General features: G+C 44.5%; 2 protein-coding genes across 5 annotated transcripts in view; both read right to left on the bottom strand.

Moving 5' to 3' along the window:
* Positions 1 to 10,763, bottom strand: part of NARS1 (asparaginyl-tRNA synthetase 1) — an 82,626-nt gene extending 71,863 nt beyond the window's left edge. Inside the window, exon 1 of the mRNA XM_050768057.1 lies at positions 10,740 to 10,763. Within this exon, the coding sequence (XP_050624014.1) occupies positions 10,740 to 10,748 (9 nt within the window). The 5' untranslated portion in view covers positions 10,749 to 10,763. The remainder of the gene's footprint in view (positions 1 to 10,739) is intronic.
* Positions 1 to 14,387, bottom strand: part of ATP8B1 (ATPase phospholipid transporting 8B1) — a 160,405-nt gene that overhangs the window by 31,809 nt on the left and 114,209 nt on the right. For all 4 annotated transcript variants that reach the window (XM_050768030.1, XM_050768031.1, XM_050768032.1 and 1 more), the window contains 4 exons: positions 13,740 to 13,948; positions 10,394 to 10,437; positions 9,350 to 9,506; positions 471 to 659 (listed from right to left, as the gene is read on the bottom strand). In XM_050768030.1, the coding sequence (XP_050623987.1) occupies positions 471 to 659; positions 9,350 to 9,506; positions 10,394 to 10,437; positions 13,740 to 13,948 (599 nt within the window). The remainder of the gene's footprint in view (positions 1 to 470; positions 660 to 9,349; positions 9,507 to 10,393; positions 10,438 to 13,739; positions 13,949 to 14,387) is intronic.

Raw genomic sequence — 14,387 nt, 5'->3', positions numbered from 1 at the left:
TACAAATGTCCATCTGCTACTTCAGAAGCGTTCCACCTGCCACCCCAGATTCAGCATCTGGCAGCCCACATGGTTAAAGAATGTCAGCAGCTGTAATCCCAGCTACTCAGGAGGCTGAGGCAGGAGAATCGCTTGAACCCGGGAGGCGGAGGTTTCAGTGACCTGAGATCACACCACTGCACTCCTGGGTGACAGAGCAAGACTCCATCTCAAAAAAAAAAAAAAAAAGAGAGAGATTAAAAAAGAATATCAGCAGCATTTGCAAGATTCAGAGATACTGCGGCTGTCCCTTTGAGTAGGGAACACAGTGAAGAATGAAGAAAACAATACTAGTTTCAAAAAATCTGCAGAAATCTCCCAGGAGCCAAGTAGCTTGTTTGCTGGCTGCTTTATCCTGGTGCCATTCAATACAATGGGCACAAGCAATATCTAAATGAGCGATTCATAGACAGACTCTGAGGGGGACTTACCAATGATAGACATTCGCTTCCGGTCACTGTTGAAGTCCAAAATGGCAAGAACATTATAAGTCCTTTCAGTGCCCAGCTCACTGATGGTGATGGTGTTCTGGGTCCTGGCGAGGAAGGCAAAGCCGAAGTTCCTGGCAGCGTTTACCAGGGCACCTTCATCTGGAGAGGCTGCCTGGTAGTTGAGCTGACCTAACAAGGAAGCGAGAGAAATCCCAGAAAAGCTGTAAAACCAAATGCAGAGCTCGTTGTTGAGGCCTCCGCTGAGGCTCCTGTGGGGGTCAGCTGGGCTGCAAAGCCCAAAGCATCCCCAGGAAAACAAGTCATTGACTCTGAAGGGTTATGCCAAGATGGAAACTTCTTTGTTTTATCTTGACTTATAAACAGTAATACAAACTAAAAGGGAAACACTGGCGAAGAATGGGGGAAAATTCCCATAATCCCACTATCCACAGGAAAAACAACAGGTGTCGACACTTTATCATTCCTTCCAGCGCCTTTTAAAATGTCTGTATCTGAAATTGTTTCTATCAAGCTGAATATACATTTACATCTTGATTATTTTAATGCTGTATCTGAGTATATTGCCATCCCTTTTTAAATTCTTTATAAACATTTGAACAGATGTAAACATGTTATCATTTTCCCATTACAGACACTTAGTTTATTTCCAAAGTTTTTTACTCTCAAAAAATAACATTTTAATAACCCTTTTGTATGTGTGCAAAGACTTTTCTGTTTCTTTTTTCCTTTTAGAGACAGAGGTCTCCCTATGTTGTCCAGGCTGGTCCTGATCTCCGGGGCCCAAGTGATCCTTCTGCCTCAGCCTAATGAGTAGCTAGGACTACAGGCGCATGTCACCACACCTGGCTTATTCTCTTTCTTTCTTGTTTTTCTGAAACAGGGTCTCACCCTGTTGCCCAGGCTGCAGTGCAGTGGCACGATCATGGCTCACTGCAGCCTCAATCTCCCCAGGCTCAGTGATCCTCCTACCTCATCCTCCCAAGTAGCTGGGATTACAGGTACATGCCACCACACCTAGATAATTTTTTGTATTTTTTTTTTTTTTTTTTTTTTTTTTGAGGCGGAGTCTCGCTCTGTCGCCCAGGCTGGAGTGCAGTGGCGCGATCTCGGCTCACTGCAAGCTCCGCCTCCCGGGTTCCCGCCATTCTCCTGCCTCAGCCTCCCGAGTAGCTGGGACTACAGGCGCCGCCACCGCGCCCGCCTAATTTTTTTGTATTTTTAGTGGAGACGGGGTTTCATTGTGTTAGCCAGGATGGTCTCGATCTCCTGACCTCGTGATCCGCCCGTCTCGGCCTCCCAAAGTGCTGGGATTACAGGCTTGAGCCACCGCGCCCGGCCATTTTTTGTATTTTTTTATAAAGACAGGGTTTCACCATGTTGCTCAGGCTTTTCTCAAACTCCTGGACTCAAGTGATTCGCCTGCCTCGGTCCCTGAAGTGTTGGGATTACAGGCCTGAGCCACTGCCCCGGCCCCTGGCTTATTTTCTAAGAGCAGATTCCTATTAGGAAAATACTGAGCCACAGAACACCGACAATTTAAAACTCATTGGTATACATTACTAATTTGTTTTCCAAGAAGGTTGTACCAGTTTATCCTCCCTCTGAAAGAGTATGTTTTCTTTCTTTCTTTTGTTTTTTTGAGACAGGGTCTTACTCTGGCACCAAGGCTGTAGTGCAGTGGCACAATCTCAGCTCACTGAAGCCTCGACCACCCCTGGCGCAAGTGATCCTCCTACCTCAGCTTCCCAAGTAGCTGGGACTATTGGCGCATATCACCACGCCCAGCTAATGTTGGTATTTTTTTGTAGAGATGGGATCTCACCATGTTGCCCAGGCTATTTTTTTCTTTACCATAGCCATATTCTCCTTATAAAAAAACAAAACAAAACAAAACAAAACAAAACACAAAACAAAAAAACACAGGCTAGGTGTGTTGGCTCACACCTGTAATCCCAGCACTTTGGGAGGCTGAGGTCAGGAGATCGAGACCATCCTGGCTAACATGGTGAAACCCTGTCTGTACTAAAAATACAGAAAGCTAGCCAGCCATGGTGACGCGTGCCTATAGTCCCAGCTACTCGGGAGGCTGAGGCAGGAGAATCACTTGAACCCAGGAGGCGGAGGTTGCAGTGAGTCGAGATCGCACCACTGCGCTCCAACCTGGTGACAGAGCAAGACTCCATCTCAGAAAAAAAAAAAAAGAAAGAAAAGAAAAGAAAAGTTGAAACCAACCAACCAACCAACCAACCGACCGACCAACCAACCAACCAACCTTAGTTTGATCACTATCCGATATCTTAATGTTTAAAAGTTAAATAATGGGAAATTGTCTTCTATTCACAACTACATTTCAACAATAAGAATAAGCTAGGTTCAGTGGCACATGCCTGTAATCCCAACTATTCAGGAGGCTGAGGCAGGAGGATCACTTGAGCCCAGGAGTGTGAGGTTATAGTGATCTTTGATCATTCCACTGCACTCCAGCCTGGCAGACAGAGCTAGATGCAGTCTCTTTTAGGAAAAAGGAAAAAACCAATAAGAATAGGAATAAATCTCACAGCCAGATACACAAAAGAGTACATATGCTACATGATTCCACTTATATAAGCCAAAAACTGACGAAGCTAATCTGTGTTATTCGTAGTCAGGAAAGTACTTTTCTTGGAGAGTTAATAACTGGAAAGGAATGTAAAGGGAATTCTAGGGGGATTGACAAGGTTTTTTTTTTTTTTTTTTTTTTTTTTTTTTTTAAATCTGAGTGCTCATTACAAGAGTATTAGTTTGTGAAAATTCATTGAGTTATATACTTATGATATGTACGTATCTCTGTATACGCATGTTGTACTTCAGTAAAAAGTTTAAAAAATACTCTGCCTACCCAAGATCTTCTATTTTTCTACTCTAGTTATTTTGTCTCAAAATAGAAGGAAAAGCATTTCCATGGCCAGATGACTTTGGACAGAAAGAGCATTTAGTTTTCCAGAATACTTTGACCAGGATGAAGGCCACAGATGCATGAGCAGCTGTTTATCCCCTAGTCTCACTTGGAATCGTCAGTGCTCTGGGGTAATGGTGGCAGAGAGAGCTAAACACACCTCCTTCCTTCACAATTGGCTCAGAAGATTCACTCTTTAAGTCAGTATTAATCACTTCCTAATTAATAATTAAGGATGACACTTTAGGATGTCTCTATATTAGTTCACCCAGAAAGTCATTCACTAGAAGCTATAAATGCACTTCCTAAATCCGGCCACGTAGCAAACATATACAAGTGCCAGAGGGCAAAGTATTCAACCAGAGACAAATCAGCAGCGGTGAGAACAAAGCCTTTCCCTTCAGCAATTTAAGCTGGCACAGCGATATATGGCATAAGTGACAGCAAATGCATTTCCAGTAGAAAAAAGAAACAAAATAATAAAAGGTGGTAAGGTTCCCACAAGTAAGACAATCATATCTAGAGCAAACACCTTAATCTTTTTATCATTAAAGAAAAAAGAAATGTTTTCCATTACCTTCCGATAATGGAGTCACAGAATTGTAGACTAACAGAGATGGGAAGAATGTCAGAGACTTGGTCCAAATTCCAACCTTGTGACTGCTGGAAGACACTTGGACTAAAAAACTATGCAGCCATAAAAAAGAACAAAATCATGTCCTTTGTCACAATAGAGATTAGGCCATTATCCTAAGCAAATTAACTCAGGAACAGAAGACCACATACCTAACACATGTTCTCACTCAACATTGGGTACTCATGGACATAAAGATTGCAAAAATAGATAGTGGGGACTTCAAGAGAGAGGAGCGAGGGAGGGCAACAAGGGTTGAAAAACTTATTATCAGGGCCAGGCGCGGTGGCTCACGCCTGTAATCCCAGCACTTTGGGAGGCCGAGGCCGGTGGATCATGAGGTCAGGAGTTTGAGACCAGCCTGGCCAACATAATGAAACCCCGTGTCTACTAAAAATATGAAAACTTAGCCAGGTGTGGTGGTGTGCACCTGTAATCCCAGCTACTCAGGAGGTTGAGGCAGGAGAATAGTGTGAACCCAGGAGGCAGAGGTTGCAGTGAACCGAGATTGCACCATTGCACTCCAGCCCGGGCGATAGTTCGAGACTCCATCTCAAAAAAAAAAAGAAAAAAGAAAAGAAAAAAACTATTCTCTGTGTTCACTACCTGGATGATGGGATCAATTGTACTCCAAACTTCAGGATCATGCAATATACCCATGTAACAAACATGCACATGTATATCCTGAACCTAAAATAAAAGTTGAAGGTGTAAAAACAAACTAAAACAAAACAAAGCCACCTTCCTAAGAAAACTCTTTATGGCAAACTCTTTATTTATGGCACATTTAGAGGCAACTAGAAAGACCTTCTTTGTGTTTCACACACAATTTGTGACTCGTGAAATTGATGTAATCAAAGAAAGATGCTCCAACCACAAATCCTACCTCTCAGTTCTCATTATCCTGATTCCCTAGCCTCAGGGTAATGGTGGCAGGAGAAAGCTAAATGCACCTTTCTTCCCTCCTTCATGACTGCCTCAGCTGATTCCCTCTACTATTTTTTTGAGACGGAGTCTTGCTTTGTCACCCAGGCTGGAGTGCAGTGGCACGATCTTGGCTCACTGCAACCTCCGACTCCCAGGTTAAAGCAAGTCTCCTGTCTCAGCCTCCCGAGTACCTGGGACTACAAGTGCCCGCCACCATGCCCAGCTAATTTTTGTATGTTTAGTAGAGATGGGGTTTCACCATATTGGTCAGGCTGGTCTTGAACTCCTGACCTCAGGTGATCCGCCTGCCTCAGCCTCCCAAAGTGCTGGGATTACCGGCGTGAGCCACTGCACCCGGCTCACTCTAATTAAGTGACAACAAACTACCTGGCCGGGCATGGTGGCACACACCTGTAATCCCAGTGCTTTGGGAGGCCAAAGCAGGTGGATAGACCAGCCTGGGCAACATGGGGAAATTCCATCTCTACTGAAAATACAAAAAGTTAGCTGGGGTTTGGTGGTAGGCACCTGTAATCCCAGCTACTCAGGAGACTGAGGCAGAAGAATCGCTTGAACCTGGGAGGCGGAGGTTGCAGTGAGCTGAGATTGTGGCACTGCACTCCAGCCTGGGCAACAAGAGTGAAATTCAGTCTTAAAAAAAAAAAATCCGGGCACAGTGGCTCACACCCCATAATCCCAGCACTTTTGGGAGGCCAAGGCTGGAGGATTACTTGAGGTCGGGAATTCAAGACCAGCCTAACCAATATGGAGAAACCCCGTCTCTGTTAAACGTGCAAAATTAGCTGGGCATGGTGGAGCGTGCCTGTAATCCCAGCTAGTCGGAGGCTGAGGCAGGAGAATCGACTGAACCCAGGAGGCGGAGGTTGCAGTGAGCCAAGATCATGCCATTGCACTCCAGCCTGGGCAATAAGAGTGAAATTTGGTCTCAAAACAAAAACAAAAACAAATAAACAATAAAACCCTACCTCTCAGATGTCTTTTTGTCCTCAATCCTCTCACCCCCTTTAAATGATTTGCCAAGTGTCTCCCACATTCATGGCTTTGTCATCCTTCCCAAAGACCCCATGCTAATACAAACCTTCAGCCTCTGTGCCAATCTCCAGTGCCTGCCTGCTTCAGACTCTCGCACCCAATGTGATGCGCAAAACTCCTGAGACAAGCTCTCTGATCATTGATTCAAAACCTCCAGGTGAAGTGAAGGCTTCCAAGTCTTCCACACTCTGCTCTCACATGACCTCTGTGCAGGCGGGAGTCTGCAATGGCCTTAAGGTTCCCATCCTAGGGATGTACATTCACTTTCTCCCAGTCAGACAATCAAGCACTAATCTAGGTACTGCTGTGAAGGGAATTTGCAGATGTACGATCCTAATCAGCTGACCTTAAAAATAGATTATCCAGGTGTTCCTGACTTAATTAGATGAGCTTAGCACAGACCTCTTCTTGTGGGGAGATTTGGAGCAGTATGAAAAAGGCTCAATTTAAGGGAGATTCTCCACTGCTGGCTTTGCAGATGGAGTGGACCAGCTGGCAGGGGATGAGGACAGTCTCTAGGAGGGGAAAGCAAGCCAGCTGACAGCCAATAAAGAAATGGGGACTTCAATTCTACAAGCATAGCGAACTGAATCCTGCTGCAACCACACTGAATGTGGAAGACACTGAGCTCCAGATGAGAACATGGCCCAAACTTGATTTTAGTCAGATGCTGAGCGGAGAACCCAGTCATGCCATGCTAAGAATTCTGCCCTACAGAACCGTAAGCTAATGAACGGGTGTTTTCAGTAGCTGAGTTACACTAATTCACTACAGAGTAGCAGAAAACTAATGCATGTGGCCGGGCACGGTGGCTCACGCCTGTAATCCCAGCACTTTGGGAGGTCAAGGTGGGCAGATCACTTGAAGTCAGGAATTGGAGACCAGCCTGGCCAACATGGGAAACCCCATCTCTACTAAAAATACAAAAATCAGCTGGGTGTGGTTGTGGGCACCTCTAGTCCCAGCTACTCAGGAGGCTGAGGCATGAGAATTATGCTTGAACCCGGGAGGTGGAGGTTGCAGTGAGCTGAGATCGTGCCATTGAACTCCAGCCTGGGTGACAAGAGCAAGACTGTCTCAAAAAAAAAAAAAAATTGGAGGCATAGTCCTCAAGGTCCTTTCAAGGGATCCTTTCCTGGTACTTTATGGTTAAAAGCCAAAATCAATTTCTCTAAGCTCCTGCACTAGAAACGTAACATGTCTCTATTCTGTACAACCCTTGACCTCACCTGACAGTGGACAAAGAGTTGCAATAGGTTAGGCTGGAGGGACTTTGTGTTCTTGTTTTTTTTTGAGACCGAGTCTTGCACTGTTGCCCAGGCTGGAGTGTAGTGGCATGATCTCGGCTCACTGCAACCTCCGCCTGCCAAGTTCAAGCAATTCTCCTATTCAGGCTCCTAAGTAGCTGGGATTACAGGCACATGCCACCATGCTTGGCTAATTTTTTGTATTTTTAGTAGAAACGGGTTTTCACCATGTTGGCCATGCTGGTCTCCAACTCCTGACCTCGTGATCTGCCCGCCTCGGTCTCCCAAAGTGCTGGGATTACAGGTGTGAGCCACCACACCCAGCCCTGCTGGAAGGAACTTTGTACATCCAACCTTCTTACTACAACACCGAGGAAGGTGGTTCTCAGACAGGGACCCAAACTGGACTGACTCATCTCTAGCACGTAGTCCAGGGCTCTTCCCATAATATCCCACTGGGGAAAAATAGAATAGGGACTACAGGATGAATTTACATTGGCCTAAGTTGACCAGTTAGCCCTTAAAATACTATCATGTACTCAGAGAAGAGTACAACAATTGTACTAATGAGTCAAAACCAAAGAGAACCAGGTGACTTTGTAACGTCATACTTTATGCTTACAGACTGAGTAAAATTGGCTTGGCGAGTCAAATAGACTTTGACCTCTGCTTCCATGATTCATGACCTGGTATCATCCCTTTCTATCTTTCCCCACATTGTCTGCTGATAAACGCTTCCATGTATCCACCCTAATCTGAACTCTGTTACCTTGCTTCATTGCAATATTAGATTCATCTTTGGAAAATGGGTTTCTTTGCAACTTGCTGAAAAGTATCACATACAGCTTCTATACATTTAGGTGTTTTTTGTTTTGTTTTGCTTTTTGTTTTTTTGAGATAGGGTCTCACTCCATCACCCAGGCTGGAGTGTAATGGTGAGACTATGGCTCACTGCAGCCTTGACCTCCTGGGTTCAAGCGATCCCCACCTGAGCAGCTGGCACTACAGACATGTGCTATCACGCCTGGCTAATTTTTGGTATTTTTTGGTGAGATGGGGTTTTGCCATGTTGCTCGGGCTGGTCTTGAACTCCTGAGCTCAAGCAATCCACTCACCTCGACCTTTCAAATGCTGGGATTACAGGTGTGAGCCACCATGCGTTGGCCTACACATTTAGTTTTTATGCATATTCCTTCTCTAGAAATTTCATACCTGCTACATATGAAACATCAAGGTTGAGAAGAGAGACTTATGTATGCTGCACTGACTGAAGTAAAAAGTGGAAGATGTAGTGAAGTGGATGAAGTGAATGAATGAAGTGAAGGCAGACTATGCTTCATTACAGAAACACCAAAGGAACTCCTTTTGCTCTTTCTATAAAGTGCACGTGTGTCTATATAACTTATCATTATGTCTATTTGTGATAAAATGACTAGCTTTCCTTGATATAGGACAAACTTGCTGTGACAAAGCTGGCACAAACTGCATTGAAGGATTCTGCAAAGGAACTTACAAGTCATTCCGCTTGTTCCCATGAAATTCACATTAATTATGCTCCTTTAAATGGAAAAGGCACCCAGAAGAGATCCAGGCTGAGGCTGATATTATTTCAAACCCAAACTATAACAGAATCTAGTAAATAAGAGCATATATCTAAAATTATTTGGTAGAAAAGATTAGTCAAGTTCAGAGTCCATTTCTGATATAGATAAGGCTTGACTTTTCACACTCAGTAAATGCTCAGTAATAAATGTGCTAAGAAAAGTTAGATTCTTCTATCATAATTCAAGTATCAATCATTTCAATAAGATTTCATTTGCAAAGTGAAAAAAATACACCTGGAGCCATAACTATGAATAAGATGTAAATTTTCAGGGACAAGAAGCTTGTTTCCTACTTTGCTCTTCCATAAACCCTCTAGCGGTAAGTGCTGAAAAACATTCACTGCATTCGAATATGCGACAGATTTGTACTACTTGACATGCATTTGAGTCATAAGCAGGAGTTACCCGGAAACAAAAAACCTGGTCTCTAATGCCTGAGATGCCAGAGAAACACTCACCGTCAGTCCTATCCACCATGACCGTGTGGCAAACTGCGAGCAAGAAGAAGAACTGTCGTACTTCTGGCTCTTTCCCCGACTGGATTTGCTCAATAAGATAGTGGTCATAAAATGCAAGCTTCCCATCAGCATATGTATTCCAGCTAAAATCAACTTGCTGAAAGAAATGGAGAAAAACAAAATATAATTTTATAAAATATTTTTCACTTAACACATGACATGAACTTTCCTTGAAAGGCAAGGTTTCAATTATGCAAAAACCACCTTAGGATTTTAGCACATTCTTAAATGTCAAGAGGCTCACAACTGTCTTCAATAAAAAGATACTTTTTTTTTTTTTTTTTTTGGAAACATATATGACCATATATGGGTCTCACTCTGTCACCCAGGCTGGACTGCAGTGGCTTGATCTCAGTTCTCTGCAACCTCCGCCTCCTGGGCTCAAGCAATCCTTCTGAGTAGATGGGCCTATGGGCGTGCACCACCATACCTGGCTAATTTTTGTATTTTTTTTGTAGAGATGGGGTTTCTCTGGTTTCACACTCCTTGACTCAATTGATCTGCCCATCTCAGCCTCCCGAAGTACTGGGATTACAGGCATGAGCCACCAGGACCAGTCAAAAAGGTACTTTGTGGTGGACTAGACTCTGTTCCCCCAAAAGATATGCTGAAGTTCTAACCTTGGTACCTATGAATGTGACCTTATTTAGAAACAGGGTCTTTACAGATGTAATCAACATAAAATGAGGTGACACTCAATTAGGGTGGGTCCTAATCCAATGATTGGTATCCTTATTAGAAGGGGAAGTGTGGACACAGAGACACACAGACACACAAGGGGACACCATGTGACAACAAAAGCAGAGATACAGAGTTGTGTTTCCAAGTCTCCAAGCCAAGGAACACCAAGGACTGTGGACAACCACCAGGAGCAGGGAAGAGGCAACGAAAAGAGTCTGCCCTAGACCTTCAAAGGAAGCATGGCCCTGCTGGGACCCTGACATCCCTAGCATCCCAAACAATTCTTCAGCTTAAAGGCCTTACCTCTATTTTGTTATGGTTGTGTTGAGAGGCATCCCGATGGTCCCCTGAGAAACAAACAGGACAAAACAAATTGATTCCCCGCCTGTGTCCAGAGGCCCCTCCTTACATGGCTTTGCTTATGTAGTGGTGGAGGGAAGACCATATATGGCCTGGACGGGCTAACATTTTTATTATCTGGCTCTTTACAGAAAACATTAGGTGACCCCTGGTCTAGTTATTCAAATACTGGTGCCTGTCCCTCCCTACTACTTTCTCCTAGGGGCCTGGGTCATATCCTTTAAAATGCTTTACCTCCCCCAAGTCAGAAGGATCCACACATGTGAGCCACGTCCTCAGCCCCTCAGTGCCCCACCATCTTCACTGATACTCCTTATGAGAAAAGGCACTCACGGTGTACAGTTTCCTACAAGTAGGAAGTATATATGCATATCCCTATATCATTTTAAACAATTGTGTTTTTAAGTCTATTTAAAATAGAGAACACTCTATTTGAATCTAGTATTAACCTTAATATTATTTGTAAATTTACAGAAAATTAAATTTCTAAATGTTTCAGAAAATTAGAACCGAAATCAACTTTTAAAACTATTGGCTGGGTGTGGTGGCTCACGCCTGTAATCCCAGCACTTTGGGAGGCTAAGATGGGTGGATCACCTGGGGTCAGGAGTTCAAGATCAGCCTGGCTAGCATGGTGAAACTCCATCTCTATTAAAAACACAAAAATTAGCTGGAAATGGTGGTACACACCTGTAGTCCCAGCTACTCAGGAGGCTGAGGCAGGATAATCACTTGAACCCGGAAGGCAGAGGTTTCAGTGAGCCAAGATTGCGCCACTGCACTCCAGCCTGGGTGACAAAGCGAGACTCTGTCTCAAAAAAACAAAAACAAAAACAAAAACAAAAACAAACAAAAAAAACAATTGTAGGCCAGGTGTGGTGGCTCATGCCTGTAACTCCAGCACTTTGGGAGGCTTAGGCAGGTGGTTCACTTGAGGTCAGGGGTTCGATACCAGCCTGGTCAACATGGTGAAACCCCATCTCTACTGAAAAAAAAAAAAAAAAAAAAAAAATTAGCCAGGGGCGGTGGTGTGCGCCTGTAATCCCAGCTACCCAAGAAGCTGAGGGAGGAGAATCATGTGAACCTGGGAGGTGGAGGGGTTGCAGTGAGCTGAGATCGCGCCACTGCACTCCAGCCTGCGTGACAGTGAGACACTGTCTTAAAAACAAAAACAACAAAGAAAACAAAACAACTGTAGTGAAATACACATAATAAAATTTACCATCTTAACCAATTTTTGGTTTGATTTTTTGAGTCAGGGTTTCACTCTGTCACCCAGGCTGGAGTGCAGTGGTGTAAACCCAGCTCACAATAACCTTGATGTCCCCGGGCTCAGGTGATCCTACCTCAGCCTCTCAAGTAACTGGAACTACAAGTACATACCACCATGCCTGGCTAATTTTTGCATTATTATTATTTTATTATTGTTTTTTGTAGAGGCGTGTGTTTTTCTTTGTTTGTTTGTTTGTTTTTGAGACGGAATTTCGCTCTGTCACCCAGGCTGGAGTGCAGTGGCACAATCTTGCTCACTGCAACCTCCACCTCCCGGGTTCAAGTGATTCTCCTGCCTCAGCCTCCTGAGTAGCTGAGACTACAGGTGCCTACCACCACGCCCAGGTAATTTTTGTATTTTTAGTAGAGATGGAGTTTCATCATATTGGCCAGGCTGGTCTCGAACTCCTGACTTGGTGATCCACCCACCTCAGCTTCCCAAAGTGCTGGGATTACAGGCGTGAGCCACAGTACCTGGCCAGAGATGGGATTTTGTCATGTTGCCCAGGCTGGTCTCAAACTCCTGGTCTCAAGGGATGTGCCTGCCTCAGCCTCCCAAGGTGCTGGGATTGCAGACGTGAGCCCCTGCACACCAGCCAACCAATTTTTGTTGTTGCTGTTTTGAGACAGGGTCTTGCTCCGTCACCCATGCTGGAGTGCAGTGGTGTACTCACTGTAGCCTTCAACTCGCAGGCTTAAGGGATCTTCCTGCCTCAGCCTCCCAGGTAACTGGAACTATAGGCATGCGCACCAAACTCTGCTAATTTTTTTAAAATTTTTGCTTTGTTACCCAAGCTGGTCTAGAATTCTAGGCCTCGAAGTCTTATCATTATAGGCATGAGACACTGCACCCAGCCCATTTTAACCACTTTTAAGCATACGGTTCAGTGGCATCAAGTATATTCACAATGTCGTGCAGCTATTTCATCTTGCCAAATTGAAACTCTGTACCCATTAAACAGTAACTCCCAATTCCCCTGACCCCGGCCCCTGGTAACCATCATTCTACTTTGTCTGTATAAATTTGATTATACTAAGTACTTCATATAAGTAGAATTATACAATATTTGTCCTTTTGTGACTGGCTTACTTCACTTAGCATAATGTCCTTAACTCATTTATGCCTAGTGTTCCATTATTGGAACACTAAGCATGTGGGAGTTATTTATATCCTACTGCTCAAGGTCATCACCAAGTTCTGATTGCAAAAATTCAAAAAAATTTAACCTCTGGCATAAATGAGTTCAGGTTCATCTGTGTTGTAGCATGTGTCAAATTTTCCTTCCTTTCTTAGACTGAATAATATTCCATTGTGTGTATCCACATTTTGTTTATCCATTCATCCACTGATCAACGTTTGGGTTGCTTCTATCTTTTGGCTATTGTGAATAATGCTGTTATGAACACAGGTGTACAAATACCTCTTTGAGCCCCTGTTTCAGTATTTTTGAGTATATAACCTGAAGTGGAATTGCTGGATCATATAGTAATGAGACTTCTAATTTTTTTCTTTTTTTTAAGACAGAGTCTCGCTCTGTCGCCAGGCTGGAGTGCAGCGGTGCGATCTCAGCTCACTGCAACCTCCGCCTCCCGGGTTCAAGCAATTCTCCTGCCTCAGCCTCCTAAGTAGCTGGGATTATAGGTGTGCGCCACCACCATACCTGGTTAATTTTTGTATTATTAGTAGAGATGGGGTTTTGCCACGTTGGCAAGGCTGGTCTTGAATCCCTGACCTCATGGGATCTGTCCGCTTCACCCTCCCAAAGTGCTGGGATTACAAGCATGAGCCACTGCCCCGGTTGTGATCCCACTTCTGGCTGCTGTCCTCTCCCACGCATGTGTCCCCAGTGCTGTCCATGGTGCTCCTCTGGTGCTCAGCTGGAGAATGGTCCCAGCAGCAGGACTCTGCATTGGGAGGGCACCAGCAATGCCAGGAGACAGGCTCTGGTCCAGCTAGTGCCCTGCACACGGCAGGCAGCCCCACTCCCCCAGAAAATGAGTGACAGCTTCCACTCACCGTATATCTGCCCGTTGATACAGCACTTTTTAAAGGTCATGATATTTTGTGTGAGTGTCCCCGTCTTATCAGAGAAGATATAATGGATCTGCCCGAGCTGTTCATTGAGTGTGGTGGTTCTAGCTTTTGCAGGTGTGTCCTTCTCAGCATAGTACATTTGCAGGTCCCAGTTGATGAAGTGACTCTGTCCAAGACGAATCACTTCCACGCTAGGAAGACAGAAGAGTATTTTCCGTAGGGAGCTCAGATATGAGTGGCAAGTAGTAGAGATTTTATTCTCATTGTACAGACAAGAGCAAGCTGCTTATTTACTGCTATGGTCTGAATGTTAGAATCCCCCTCCAAATTCATATGTTGAAACCCAGTCCCCAATTCAACAGTATTGAGGTGGGGCCTTTCGAAGGTCATTAGGTCACGAGGGCTCCACCCTTACGAATGGGAATAGTGCCCTTAATAAGGGGCTCAAAGGAGCTTGCTTGCCCCTTCTGCCATGTGAGGATGTAGTTGGAAGGCACCGGCTGTGCCTATAAAGCAGAAAGTGAGCCACTGCCAGACCCTGAATCTGCCGATGCTTTGATTTGAGACTTCCCAGCCTCCAGAACTGTGAGCAATAAATTTCAAAGATCTTTTGTTACATCAGCCCAAACT

The sequence above is a fragment of the Macaca thibetana genome, chromosome 18 (assembly GCF_024542745.1).
Source record: "Macaca thibetana thibetana isolate TM-01 chromosome 18, ASM2454274v1, whole genome shotgun sequence".
Taxonomy (NCBI): domain Eukaryota; kingdom Metazoa; phylum Chordata; class Mammalia; order Primates; family Cercopithecidae; genus Macaca; species Macaca thibetana.
Note: the sequence above shows the minus strand (reverse complement) of the source record. Positions and strands in the feature narration are given on the sequence as shown.